The sequence below is a fragment of the Corvus cornix genome, chromosome 2 (genome assembly GCF_000738735.6).
Source record: "Corvus cornix cornix isolate S_Up_H32 chromosome 2, ASM73873v5, whole genome shotgun sequence".
Lineage (NCBI taxonomy): Eukaryota > Metazoa > Chordata > Aves > Passeriformes > Corvidae > Corvus > Corvus cornix.
This window is the reverse complement of record NC_046333.1, coordinates 57156337-57170972: the sequence shown is the minus strand read 5'-3', so window position 1 is coordinate 57170972 and position 14636 is coordinate 57156337. Positions and strand designations below refer to the sequence as shown.

Below are 14636 nucleotides of genomic sequence, written 5' to 3'. Positions count from 1 at the left end.
TATATGCATTTGGAATGGCTTCACTGTTGGGAAAGGATTGTAATAAAATGGAGATAGCCCAGATGATCTTTCTCAACTATGATATGGGAGAGTCAGTTTCCAGTCTAGGTGTCTGGAATAAGAGTTACCTGCATAGAAGGTCCCCTTACAGGCACTGACATATATAGTATTTGTCATGTGACTCTGGCCTGAGCACATGAAAATTCTGGACAGGTCTATGTAGGTTTACTTCAATTTTGCAGTTACATTGGGGTGAGTTGCTTTCTCTTTCCTGGAGTGTGTAGAAACCAGAAAAGCTTAAGACCATATTCTCCCATAATCTGCAATTTGGGATTTCTTTGTACTCTTTGGAAGTGTATAGAATCTTCTCATGGCAGCATTAAGAGTGGTATAACTGCTGTGTTAGTGCTTGTCTTCTGAGATTTAGGTATATTTTAAAAGATTAATTAAACAGATAATGTGCATATTAATCACATTTATTTTTATAACTGTAATTTATTGAAGTTAATTTTTACATTTAATGGGATTTTATGGGCCTTGTAGTGATACAGTATTTGGGGATTGTACTAACTCTTTCAATACAATTTTTCAGACTTCTTACACTTAGTAGAGGAAGAAATGATTCCAGCAAATACTCTTGAATTCAGAGAGGTAATTCCTATATCTACGTATACTGGAGAAGGAATTGAGGAACTCAAAACATGTATAAGAAAATCCATAGATGAGCAAGCAGAGCGGGTGAATGAAGAATATCGGAAAAAGAAACTCCTACTTTTACAAACTTCCAAAGAAGAACAAATGAATAGAAGCTAGCACTCCTGGATGCATCCAACACATTTTAGTATTTTTACTATGCACATGAAGCCTTTGTTGTGCAGACCTTCCATTTAATTGTTCCCTCTTCCATCATTGCCTGCTTCCCTCCATTTGTTAAGTTACTTGGGTAGGGCACAGTGAGGAAAGGGCAAGTTTTTTTATTTATGTTGGCTATGAAGCTTAACAGAGTAAAGACCAAAGTGTGAGCAACTCAAAGCACTGCTTAACAACTGATGGTCCCTGGAGTATTTTTTGCCAAGTGAGAGGAATGGAGGGAATACAACTTGCACAAAGGAGCAAGTTCAAGGACTCTACATCTGCCATGGGTATCAGAAGAACCAAGGGGCGTTTCTGATGGAAGAATTTTCCAGGGTCTGGGGCTTCTAAGGTGAACCAGTTCCGCTATTGTGAAGGCATTGGATTGTAGGGTTTTTGTTAGTTTTAAGGATATAAAGGAAAACGCATATAAATGGCTGCAAGGGAGTGATTTGTAGGAGCACAAAAAGCAAGACTGATTTGTAATGTTCAAGGGTTTTTTGACACCTGCTGGTGCCTACTGTAGTCATCTTAGTTGTATAAATCCTGATTCCAAATTCTCATGTTTAATTTGTGATTCCCTCCTTTTATGGAGTTGTTGAGTTTATGTTACATTTTGGTGAAGAAAATGACTGCTTCTCAACAGAGCTACACATCTCTGGGAATATTTAGTGTTCTAGATTTTGTATTAAAAGAAGGCACACTTATATTTTACTTCAAAAAAAAATTAGAAGTCCTTTATTACCAGGTATTTTTCTACTTTAAAGCTATTAAATTGATTGTAAAGCAAAACAAGACTGAATACATCAAAGGCTTATAGTTTGGTTTAGTTTTGTTCTGTAATACGTGTATCATACCTTGCTGCTTTAAATTTTGTTAAAAGTAGTCACTGGGAAGAAAGGTATGGTTTCTTATAATGCATTTCTTATATCATTGGTATTGGTTCTTACTGTGACATTTCTCTAATTTTACTGTGTTTGGAGCTAACATGTTTTTACTAAAGCTAAGAATAGGCTGTCAATTTTTTATACTCCATTTTACAGAAGTGCAGAATGAATTAGGTTGGGAAAGACCTTTGAGATTGAGCCCAACCAATGATTGAACACCACACTGTGAACTAGAACATGGCATTCAGTGCCCTGTCCACTCTTTCCTTAAACACCTCTACCCTCCACCTCCCTGGGCAGCCCATTACCCTTTCTGTGAAGAAATTCCTCGTGTTGTCCAATCTGAATCTGCCCTGGCACAGACTTAGGCCATGTCCTCTCATCCTGTCGCTGGTTGGCGCGGAGAGAAGAGACCCACGCCACCTGCCTACAACCTCCGCAGGGAGTTGTAGAGTGACATCATCACCCCTGAGCCTCCTTTCTGCAGGCTCTTTCATAGAAGAAAACAACATGTTGCATTTTCCAGACTTAGTGAACGCCGTTCTTAACCTCACACATAAAGAGGGGCATGGGGGTGCGTTTGGAATAAGCCAGCATGGCTTGACTGAAGCTGTCCGCCGTGGGCCGTAGCTGCATGCCGTAGTCAGATTCCGCTGGCCTGCAGCAAGCTGGCTTGTCAGAGGGATGTGTTTTAGAGCATCGGTGTTTCCGGCCAGGGCTGAGGGAGCTCTCCGCACTCCTGCTTTAAACCGGAGAGCGCCGAGCCGGCGGGCGCGGAGGGGCTGCCGGGACTTGTGGTGCGCGGGCCGGGCCCGCGCTGCGCCGGCGCTGCCGCCCCGCCCCGCCCCACAAGGCCCCGCGCGGCCGCGGCCTCCCCTCAGCGCGGCGGCAGCGGCGGCCCCGCGGCCGGGAGCGGCGGGCATGGCGCCTTCTCTGCGCGGCAGTAAGGTGAGCGGGCACGGCGGGGTGGGCACGGCCCCGGCACCGGGATGGCGATCCCGATCCCTGCGGCACTTCCCGGTTCCCCCGCTCCCTCGCGAGTCCGGGATCGCAGTGCGGCAGCCTCCGAGCGCTGTCGCGGGCGGGGGTCGGCAGTGCTCCCCGGGGAGACCTGCGTGTTCTCTCCGTGCGTCAGCTGCTCTTTCCAGTTCAGTCGGTAAAATAATTACCGTGCTCCAAGCTTTTCTTTAATGTCCTAAACTGTTAGCTAGGATCGTTAATTCTAAGCCGGTACACCTAGACTTAATTTTTAAAAGAGTTTTGTAGAGTGTAGAACTGCATGATTGATTCCCAGAATTAAAAAAAAGAGTGGTGGCACTGGTTCTGAACCAGTCCCTTGAAACTGGAGAGCTTTAGGCCTCCAGTTTCTCGTGGCCAGTTACCCAAAACTCATAATAAATTTTAAACTGCTAATACTGTTGTGGATAGTTAGATAATCCGTTTATTTATAAATTGTGTTGATAAACTGTACTGTGGTCTCTCTTCTAGAGGGCTTTCCAAAACAGTGATGGTTCCCAGACTGTGGTCTTCCCAAGGCCATGCAAGGGAACAGAGCTGGTTTTACTCATTTCTGAATTATGTCTGTAGTAGATGTGCTTTTTGTCTTTGTTTCATTTTTTTATCTCGTGGAACATTAATGATTTACCAATTTTTAACCAGCTTCAGCCAGCATCTCTTGTTACAGCATCATGGGTCTTTAGAATAGGAGGTAAAATCCGTCCCTGAAGTGCTGTTAGGACTGGTAACTTCTGTGGATCAGATACAAGGGCCTTGCACAGTACAGCTGTAAAATTCTTGGAATGGAAAAAGGTGAAGCCGAGAATCTAAGGCAAGGCAGGGTTTTATCTAGCCAAAGTATGCTTTCTTCCCTTGGACAACTAGTTCAGAAGTGGTTGAGGTCTCTAGTTGTTCAACACCACCAGGGATAGACAGTAAAATCATATGGACTAAAGCGAGGAAGAGAAAATCAAAAGAAACTCCATGTCTGCAGAAATGAGTTGGATATTGTGGAATATTCCATAGCTGCTCAGTATCTTTTATTACAACACAGGTTTCATCATTTAATGGGAGGGACTCTTGGGCTGGGCACAGCTCCCTTTGACAGCTTTGCTTGCTTGTACTAATTTTCTACTTAGTTATGCTGTTGTGGTTGTTCATGGGCGTGAACCTGCAGAGGGAGGTCTGTGTGTTTATTTTGGCTTCAGCTGCAAAGTGCACAGAAAGCTTGAAAATTAGTCAGTAATGTTAGTGAACAAAAGCTGCTTGTCCTAGCTGTGCATCTGCATTTCTGTGTCTTATATGCAATAGCATTCATATTAATGAGTTTCCAAATCTGATGCCCTCTTTCTCACTTAAGTGAAAAAATTTGGGTTCATGACTGTGTTGTAAAGTCTCTTTCTTGCCTAGATAGTTTGATAGAAGAATTTCTTTGATATTGTTGTAGGTGATGGAGCCTATTCATACATGAATTTTATAATATTTCAGGGTTTGATATGGGTAGTTTAGAATAAACTGTACATGTTACCCCAACAAACTCGCCTTTAGGTTGTAGCTTTTAACAGTCGCATACTGACATAGTCGGAGGTCTGATGCTGTCCAGTAGTAAAGTGATTTACCTATTATGTATGATCTTCAGAGTTGATCTTGGGACTTAAATGTGGGTGTAGGAAATCCACAAGAGGATTTCTCTTCCTCTGGAAAAGCTGGACAGCCATTGAAAAGGCATTACCATTATTTCCTGTCTTTCTCCCATTTCTTTGAAACCTTAGTGTAGAAGGCAGGAAGGAATAGAGAACCACAAGGATATAAACAATTGAGAGCCTGTGCTTTGTTTTCTGACATTAAATAATCATTGCACCCTTTCCTCACTGCTGTTTAAGTGCACCCTTGAACCTAACATCTGAAGTAATCATTCTGTATGACTTCTAACGGATTTTTTGCTAAAAACTTAAAATTCAAAATGCCAACGCTGTGTCTTGGAACACCCATAAGAAAAGCAGTTTTTTGAATCCTTCTTATCTGTTGAGATGAATAGATAGATAATAAGCTATGGAGAAAAAAACTGAGGAAAGAAGAAAAAAGAGTAGTTTGAGTTTTGTTTTTTAAAAAAGAGGAAATTGTAGAAGATGATGGAGTTGGACTAATGCAAACATATCTGATATTCCTAATTCCTGAATTGCAATGTAAGTGCTGTTGCTGAAATTGCACGAAACAAATGTGATGTTGACTCTTTCTTTGTTCTGTTTCTTAGATCCAGTAACACCTTTTTTCCTACTTAGAGAAGTTGCTAAGGTCTCTCTTGATTTGAGGACACTGCTGGTAAGTACGCTGGAGCCATCTTAATTAAGACAATACCTGTTTTGTTACTGTCTTCATCAGGGATCTGAAGCTATAATAACAGTCATAAAGCCAGAAGTAAGATGGGATAGGTCTCCTCTGATAGAAGGGATTGTGAATAACTTGCCTATTTTCGGTTATCTACTACTGCAAATGAATTTTCACAAACAGCAGGTTTCTGAAAATGATCAGTCATTTGTTTATTCCAGCTGGTTCTCCTATAGCTCTGTATTGGAGTATGCACTGTCTGCATGGAAGTTTTATCCAGGTAAAGGCAAGCTCTTGGTGGAAGATCAAAAGCATCAAGCTTGAGGAGAACAAAATTTTATCCTGTATTAGATTTACCCCTCAAGTTCATTTGTTATAGTTCCATTTTCTTGCAAGTTGATTTTGTTGACCTCACCGAAGCTAGGGTTAAGCATCATATTAAAATAATCATGATGGAAATACTTCTCTGGTCCCCCTACTCAGGGGGTATCCTGTTAATGACCCACCATCTGAAAAGTTTACTGCCATGAGAAGAGTAGCTTGCCCACGCTCAGCTATCCTTAGCAACAATATAATGCCATCTTTTTACTAATAAGGTAGTTTCTGGCATAAATGTGGTTGTCATTATTTCTTTCCAGAGTGTTTCTTTCGAAAACTGTGATCAGCACTTAATGGTGCCCACATTCCACTGCAATTCTTCAGGGTTAGATGGCATAAAATAATTGCCTAATGGTTTCTTAGGAAACAAATTGGGCTTCATTTATTTCTCTATAAATCAATAGAATGCTGGCTAGCTGTATGGCTTGGTAATGCTTTTACTGTGTTTCCAGTGTACAAGGGAATTCCTTATCTGAAAACTGGAGCTCCCTGGTCCCTGGATGTTTGCAGATATAAAAGGAGAGTGAGGGATCAGATCCAGTTGCCTTTTTGTTTGCAACCATGTCTGTAACCATACAGATACTTGTTACTTGTATATGCATTAAGTAGAACTTTTGGTACTTAAGGAATTGGTTTATGACTTTAGACAAATATGCACATTGCAGTATAATGATTTGAAAGAAATTTCAGGAGGAGTTTATAACTGAATGGCACTCAGTGAGAATTTGCAAAGTATCTGTTCATTTTTAGTACTATAATTCTTAGTGTCCAGCTTCAAGTACACTCTGGGGTGAATGCTCAGTGCCTGTTATGTATTAGGCATCTTCAGAATATCTTGAGCATGCAGAGAAGGGATAACTTGAGTTGAGTCTTTTATTTTTAGTTGTTTGTTTCTTAAAGACCTGTCATTGAGACTGTTCCTCAGCATCTCTGCAGGCAAGAGGCTATAGTAGGTATGTAGACAGTAGTTATATTGAAAAGGAAGCTTCAACAAGTGAGCAAGGTTTAACACTTGCTCTGAAGTAGAAAATGTGAAAGCTGAAAAGTCATCTACTTTCTGTAATTGTTTGTGTGCTTGGACAGTTGATTCTGAAAGGCAGGAGTAGTCTGGAAGAATTGTTAGTTGCTGTTGAAAAATTCATAGTAAATTACTCCACAGAGCCTCCACCACTATCTCGCAGCTCTCATCAACAGTTTGGCCTATATAAAATGTGTATAACTGCCTACATATGCATTCCTTGCCAGTCTAATGATGTAGAATTTAAGCCTCTCCCTTTTACTCACGCAGCAGCACGGTAGGAGTGAGCATGCACTCTGATACTGTATCTGGGCTAAAGACAGGGAGCTGCCAGTTCAGGACAAGGGAACTTAAATCGTGCTCAGTCAGCGATTCACCTTCTTCACCTGGACTTTGTAACAACATCCATGCAGTGACACAGGGAGAGAGGCTGCGTAGACTCACACTTTCTTTTTCATCTTGAACACAGTGACTTTAGCAGTCTGTCAGCTGAGAAGTCATAACAGTCTGTAAATAATCTGATGCTTCATTAAAGCATGAATGTGGTAGTGTTACCACTGTCTTAAGCGTGTCAGACAAAGAAGGTGCCAGAGAGTTAGTGCCTGCCAGCTGTCATCTTAAGTTTATGAACCTGGCACAAATCAACTGTAGTTAGTCCTGTGTCCATGATTTTCTTTTATATTTTTCTTTTTAATTGCAGGAAACAACTTCTGTGGGCAAATATGGGCTGCCGGGATGTTCATGCAGCGACTGTACTGGCCTTTCTCAGTGGAACAGCCTCAGTAGCTGGACTCCTTGCAGCAGTTCTGCTTCCAAACTGGAGGCAAATGAGACTGTACACATACAACAAGAATGAGAGGAATGTGACCGTTTACACCGGACTCTGGATTAAGTGCGCGCGCTTTGATGGGAGCAGAGACTGTGTGATCTATGACCCACAGTGGTACACAGCTGTCGATCAGCTGGATTTGCGTGTTCTTCAGTTTGCCCTTCCTCTGAGTATGTTTACTGCTGTCTCAGCTCTGTTCCTCTGCATGATTGGGATGTGTAACACAGCCTTTGTATCGAGTGTGCCAAATGTCAAACTGGCCAAGTGCCTGGTAAACAGTGCGGGCTGCCATCTCGTGGCCGGCCTCTTGTTCCTGCTTGCCTGTGCCATTTGTCTCACTCCGTCCATCTGGGTCATTTTTTATAACAATTATCTGAACAGAAAATATGAGCCTGTCTTTAGCTTTGACATCTCTGTATTTATTGCCATTGCCAGTGCCGGCGGTCTGTTTTTCACTTCCATCCTGCTGTTCCTGTGGTACTGTGCATGCAAAAGCCTCCCTTCTCCTTTCTGGCAGCCCCTGTATTCCCACGCCCCCAGCATGCACAGCTATGCCTCTCAGCCGTACTCCGCACGTTCTCGCCTCTCTGCCGTAGAAATTGACATTCCTGTTGTGACACATTCATCTTAAGGAGACAAAGCCTTGGAAGCCAAGTTCTTGTGTTCATTCAAGCCATGAAAACTGCAGGCTTGATTCTCTGTGCTGCCCTGCACTGAGTATAATACTTTGTAGGGTCAAGTTTCCCAAGGCTCAAAGCCATGGAGGCCCAAGTTCAGCAAGTCTGTTGCTGTTCTGGTCTCTTTGTTACTTCCTGATGACCCTTCCTTTTTTTTTTTCGTTTTCTTTTTTTTTTTTTAACACTGAGCTCACTACAGTCAAAGTTGCTGCTAATGCTGGAACAGAACACTAACAATAGTATGTATCCATCCTTTTGCTTACTGATATCAAAGCAGGTTTGAACCTCTTTGAAATTTGATAAGCTATTCCTTGATTCTGATCCCATTGTAGCACCCTTGCACCCATGTATTGTCCAGAAGCAGGCAATGGAACTGGGTATAGGGGATTCACCGAGTTTCTTGTTCATCCAGACACACATGTTGTAATATGTGATGTCTGAAAAGGGTGTTTGGCAGACTACTTCAGTTCTGTGCACTGGTCTTTGTTTGTCACTGTACACACAGATACCTGCTTAGGAACTTCTGTAACAGAATTAGTGCCAAATTACCCTTTATTTTCAAAGTAGTTATCAGAAGGAATAAAACTGATTTAACTAAGAATGTTGTTCTGTGCTGTAATAGCATTTTGTGAGTTACTGGAGGCTAGAAAGTTTTTGTGAATTTTATTTCTAGTCTGTTTTTTACTAAGTTAGCAAATTCACTAGATCTATTTTGTGATTAAAACAAAAAACACTAGTATTTAAAAATTCTGGTTAGAACCTTGAATGTTTTATTTGAAGGCCTTCTTCAAAATGGATTTTCAAGTAGGATATAAAGTATTCAGTTCTAGAGAGAAATGTCACTTACTGCAAAAAGGATTAGGAAAATCATAAAGAATCCTAAAGACAATGAAAGATTCTTTTGAAACACTGTATACAAGCTATAACAACATCTCTCTGAAAGGGAATTATAACCCTGGGGAGAGATTTTTTAATCTAGATTTTTTTTTTAAAGTGTATATACAAGAAACAATGAGCTTGTGTGTTTTTCAGAGTTGGTCTTTATGGTTGATGGACTTTTCATGCTGTAGCTTATTTCATTACTGATGAAGATGTAACCTTTTCAGCCTTGTTCTTCAACACCTTTCAAATTCAGCTGTTTTAAAATCCAGTATTTCCTCTGCTGCCACCTCATAAATGCAGAAAGTTTCCTATTCCTGTTTTCCATAAGATGAGATTTTGAGTTACTTGTGAGCTTCAACTTGTAGCTTTACAAGGATGAGGAGGGATTGTAAATTCCCGACTTGGGATGTCTTTGAATTACTTTTTTCCTTCTAAAATGCAGAGCAGCAGGTGAGCCCTAAGGATCAAACCTCTTCAATATGGGCTTTGACATTACTTGAAAATTTGATGACAGTGAGTTGAAGAGTGCTATAATTAAGGCAAGCATTTGATTCTCTCAGGTTTTGGTAAATTGAGATGTTATGTTTAAGATGTCATCCCAGTAAGGAAAGTTGTTTCAATTGGTGGCATTCTGGAGCTTAGTGGATATTTGCATTTCATTAATCCCAGAATAAATTAGTTTTTCTAAAAAATCAAATCAAGTTCTTTAATTCCAGTTCCAAAAATTCATCCAAGGTCCTGACAACCATTTAGTTTCCTCCTTTGGGTGTTAGAAACAAATACCGTGCTGGGCAAATCTTGTTCTGTTAAAATCAGTGAAAAAACAGTATGTAAAGAAGGGTTGTGTTTTAGCTGGTAGATCACAGGCTTCAGTGGACTGAGGGAGGAAGATGATCTCCGTCATAATTCCGAGAATAGTCAGTAAAGTGACAGGCCTTTAAGACAGAGCGCTTGATTAAACAGCGGTCTTAAGGAATTCACGCTGTACACAACAAAGAATATGTAAGAAGATACGCCTCTAAAGGCCTAAACAAGAGAGTTTCATACTCTCTTAGGTTTACAAGGTATGAGAGTATGAAGTATCTTTTTAAATCAGATCATGACTTGCATGGGATTAGAACATGTGTAATGACATGCAAGCCAGTTTTTTGTTTCTTCAAAACTGATCTTTGCTTTACTGTTACTCTGATTGTCCAACACCGTTGCTGGTTTAGCTGCCCTTATCCTTGTTAAGGTCAAAGCAAAGGGGCCACTGGTTTGTGATTTAACGTCATCTTGCTTCCGCATCACTTCAATGTCTTTTCTTCTTTGTGCCTTGCTTCAGTTATGAGTTGGCCAGTAAATGTTACAGTCAGTGTCTGATATGCTCTTTGAGCCTGAATTCGCAAAGCATTTTGATCATTTTTGAGAGATGATGAATATGTCTCTTGGTGACTTAAAAAGGAGCTGAATTTTCAGCATCTCCAGAACAAGAATGACAGCCTGGCAAACTGTTGCTTTCTACAAGAATATAAGTTTAGCCAGTGTTGTTTTCTGTGCACTTTAATAGCAGATGCCTCTGACAGCTCTTTTGTATTCTGACTTTGACTTTTATGCACAGAAGTTTTCATTAGTATTTGCTGCTGCTTAAGCTGATAACTTGTTGCTTTGAAAACTGTCTTTTCAAAAGCCAGAGATGAATGAGTTACAAAAAAGTGGGGCTCCAGAAGATAATGGATTCCAGCATAGATTTTAGTTAGCAAAAAGACTGTTGTATCATGTTCTATCACCGAAGCACGGCTGGTTTTCTTTTATCAATGCTGTTAAATGTGTTTCTGCTGGATCCTAAGTGAAATTACCTGGAAGTGCTGTGCTGTATTTCCTTTGTTACAGAAAGAGGTGGCCAACCTGTGCCACTCCAACTTTTTTTTTTTCTAAGGTTGCCATCATGCCCAGCGCCAGGGCTGGGGAGTGGCAGGCCTCCCTGGATTTGGAGAGAACACATGTATCCTGCAGGTGTGTCCGCCAGGGAAGAGCCTCTGGGGAGCAGTTAGCACCCCTGCCTCTGACCAGCTGCACCTTCCTGGGCACTGCTGTATGCCGCACAAACACTTGGGGTCATGAACAGAAAGATTTTAATTGGTAGCTTGTGCAGTCAAAGGTTGGGTGCTCTGGGATTACAGGAACCTGTATTTTTTCTAGTAGTTCCTGTCCAACTTCTTTAAATTGTGTTTACTTAAGTGTTGGTTCTTTTTATGTGAAACAGAAGATATGTATTTTTAATAAAAGAGTCTCATTCAGATGCAGTTTATTTTGATTGATTTTGTGGAAAACAGTAGCTACTAGAATATGGAAGACTTAAAACCTTTCAGTGTTGATCATCAGACCAGTTCAGATGCGTTAACAGGTTTAAAATCTGTATAATGCATTTTAGCTGCCTAATTTTATAGGACTCCTGCTTTGAGCAAAACTAAATAATTTTTAAAAGCATCACAAAACCCTAAACCAACCCATCTGAAAAGGGGGGATAAGCCATCCTCCTGCCTTCCCCTCTGCTGTGCAGGATGTGCTGTCAGCTGGAGAATGTGCTGCCTGCTGACCTGTGAAAGTCATTTGAGCATCCCAGGGACTTGTGGCAGTCAGGAAGGATGGTCGAGGTTCTTGATGCTTCACTTCTGTTGTGTGCTGCTCCTGGCTACTACAGCTTAGCGTTATGGTAACTCAGGACTGAGTCTTTCCCCATTGTTAAAGGGTGAAGTACAAAAACCCTTTGAGTGTTAAAAATGTTGATATCATAGTTCAAGTTCACAAAACCTGAATTATTTTGCAGAACAGAGTGAGACTTGCTGGTAATTCCTCGGGATTTCTAGTCTTTTCAACCAGCATTCTAGGAGATTGGGTTTTTATCTGTTTTGGGAAATAGTTTGTATGAGAACTGTTCTTGTGGAGTAGGCACAGTAAAAAGCAGTTGCCAGTACCACAACTCATTTGAGGGGGTGGAAAAATGATTTTATAATCTCTGCTTCAGTGAGTTCACTTCCTCCTTTGCTGTCACTCTCAGACAGGCCTCCTGTCTCTATGAGTTGGTATAAACCTAGGGGCTGGTTGGATGTTGACATAAGTACTGGGATGCAGAAAACTCCATTTCTCCCAAAATGTGGGAGTGGCTCATTTTTTTCATATCAAAATTCCTAAAAAACTACCCCACCTATTTGTGCTCATTGGAAACTAATATCTCAGCAGGTTTTTGCCTTATTTCACAGGACTTGAGTTCACATGTGTGGTTCATCAGGTGTGTAATCTTATCCCTTCATGTATCTACTCAGCAGTGGTGCACCTCAGAAGCACCATAAGCTTTCCTGTAAGTTTTTTGTTCCACTGCTGCATCAGTATTCATCAAGAAGGACATACAGAGGCCTCATCGGAGGATAAGAAGTATTTACAGCTTTCAAAACTGCTTCTTGTCTATGTTCCAAAGAGTCAATTTGGTTACTCAGGTATCAGACTGCCCGGTATGGGGGCCTTGTCTTCTGGGTGTGGCAGCTGCAAGGAGAGGTAAAGGCTGAGAACAGGGCAGTAGAAATTATGGTGAGCTGTATAGGGTACAAGTGATTAACTGTTTTGAGGAGAGAGACCAGACAGCTGGACTTCCAAAAGCAGGGTTGTTGTCCTAGTTTCTGTTCTAACAAAGAGAAAAATACATAATTAAAGCTCTAAGTATTTGAATAAGCTTTACTCGACATCCAAGACTCCCAGAAGAATATAAGCAAACTTTGAAAACACAGCATGCAAGTACTGCCCTGGCAGTGTGTGACCTTGGGGACCACAGGTGTTAACCCAAATGCTCAGTACCATTTCCTAACTCTATGCCATGCCAGAAGCTGCTGTGTAGCCATCACTGCCAAGGCTGACATTTCAGCACCAAAGCTTGGAGCTCTCCAGTCTCTCTGTGATCTTATCACCCCATTTTACAGCCTTTCCACCAGTCAGAGGGTCTGTAACCATTGTTTTAGGAGGTCTCCTTTTATTTTTTCTCTCTTGTGGAATTTTCCCCCATCTGTGTTGCTAGGAGACAATAATGACTGGATACTTAAGAGAGAGGAAAGACCTGGCCATAGCTCAGGGGAGGGGTCCAGCTGGCTACTCTCTTTTACCGGGGGTTTTCTCGTGCAGGGCAGAGATGCCCCGAGATTTGGACTTGGAAAACTGGGTTGGGGGGAGTCCTGTGCTCTCTTGTTCTCTCTGTGTTCAGAGGGGAGAGAAGCTGCAGTCGCTGTGGGGAGAATTCATCACCACTGCAGGGTTCTGCCTTCTGCTGCCTCTCTTCTACCGTGAGTGGAGCTCTGCTCGCTGGAGTGGCCATTTCATTGGGACCCTGTTTAACACCCTACCTCACTAAAAGAGGGACCTTTTCACCATCTGTTCAGGTGTCTCAAAGGAAAAACCCTCGGAGGCCAGGCCCGCTTTTCCCTGCCCGGGCCGCCGCTGCCCTGTCCCTTCCATTCCTTTGCCGTTGCTCCGAGCCTTCGCTACGCTGTAGCCGCGCACGCCCTGCCTGCTGAGATGTGCCGCGGTTCCCGCTGCAGCTCCGGAGTTTGATACATCTCGTACACCACCCAGGATTTTTTGTGCTCATTCCTGCTGTTCCAGCCTGCTGTTCCCGAGAGTCCGGCCGGACACCAGGATCGGCTGCCCAGGGGTTTGTGAAGCCTTTGTGCCATCCCTTCCCGGGATCCCGGGGCACCGGTGCCGCGTGTTTCCCGAGCTCGCTCCGGAGCGCCCCCTGCAGCCGCGGGGGAACCATCGCACCTGCCCTGCTCACCGGGAGCCGCCAGCGCCCCTGCCGGCTGCGAGCGGAACTGCACCCGAGGGGAAAGGGCCTGACAGCCGAGAAGGCTGGCACTGGGTTTGTGATTGTTTGCTGTTACTGCCATGGTTATTGTTGTTTGTTTGACTGGTTATGTATACTAGTAAAGAACTGTTATTCCTATTCTCATATCTTTGCCTAAAAGCCCTCTTAATTTCAAAATTATAATAATTTGGAGGGAAGGGGGTTACATTTTCCATTCCAAGGGAGGCTCCTGCCTTCCTTAGCAGACACCTGTCTTTCAAACCAAGACACATTGATACTGTGCTAGTTTTCTTGCCAAAGCAACAACATATTTATAAGCAAATGTGTAAGATCATTTACAAATTCATGTTGGAGTTTAAATAAATAACTAGAAGTTATGTCAAAAATAAGTTGTTTCCTAAAACAGGTCCCAGATCTATCTTAAGTTACTGCAGACACTATTCAAGAGGCTTCAGCATGTGATTTTTTTGATGGGCTTAAGCAGATGTAAATATAGTCTGCTACCAGAAGATGAAATCATGTCTTATTGCTCTTTTGCTATTTATCTTCTCTGCATATTTAGCTTTCAGACCCCCTGGTGGCTAATCTGGTCTGCCTCCTGGTCACAAGCTCTGCTGCCAACACAAAGGAGGCAGTGGGAGTATGTGAGTGGAAGAAGGGCAAGATGGCAGTCTTAGGTTGATTCTTCATGATGCCTCACTTTGATGCCTTTGTTTTCTCACTTAGTGAGCAATTTGCATAAGATTCTGTTACTCTGAAAAATTTTTAAGGTGGTTTGTGTTTATTAATTGTAGAAGTTGTTGAAAAATGCTTCATTTGGAGAAAAAACATTGAGCATTTATTAGCAAGGCAAAAACCCCCATGTTTCAAAACATTTCAAAGTTTATTCCTTTGTTCCTTTCATTTCATCCTAATCCATTCAGAAAAAGACAGTATGGCAAGAAAAAAAGGTAATGAA

At 42.1% G+C, this 14636-nt stretch overlaps 2 protein-coding genes across 11 annotated transcripts in view; both read left to right on the top strand.

Moving 5' to 3' along the window:
* The window catches only part of LOC104689186 (metalloreductase STEAP2), an 81587-nt gene extending 79714 nt beyond the window's left edge, over positions 1 to 1873 (top strand). For all 10 annotated transcript variants that reach the window (XM_039549225.1, XM_039549224.1, XM_039549223.1 and 7 more), the window contains one exon: positions 593 to 1873. In XM_039549225.1, the coding sequence (XP_039405159.1) occupies positions 593 to 813 (221 nt within the window). In that variant the 3' untranslated portion in view covers positions 814 to 1873. The remainder of the gene's footprint in view (positions 1 to 592) is intronic.
* Positions 1874 to 2622: 749 nt separating this feature from the next.
* Positions 2623 to 11128, top strand: CLDN12 (claudin 12). Its single transcript, XM_039549352.1, has 3 exons — positions 2623 to 2687; positions 4990 to 5057; positions 7160 to 11128. The coding sequence occupies exon 3, from the start codon at positions 7182 to 7184 to the stop codon at positions 7917 to 7919; it is 738 nt and encodes a 245-aa protein (XP_039405286.1). The 5' UTR covers positions 2623 to 2687; positions 4990 to 5057; positions 7160 to 7181; the 3' UTR covers positions 7920 to 11128.
* Positions 11129 to 14636: the final 3508 nt, after the last annotated feature.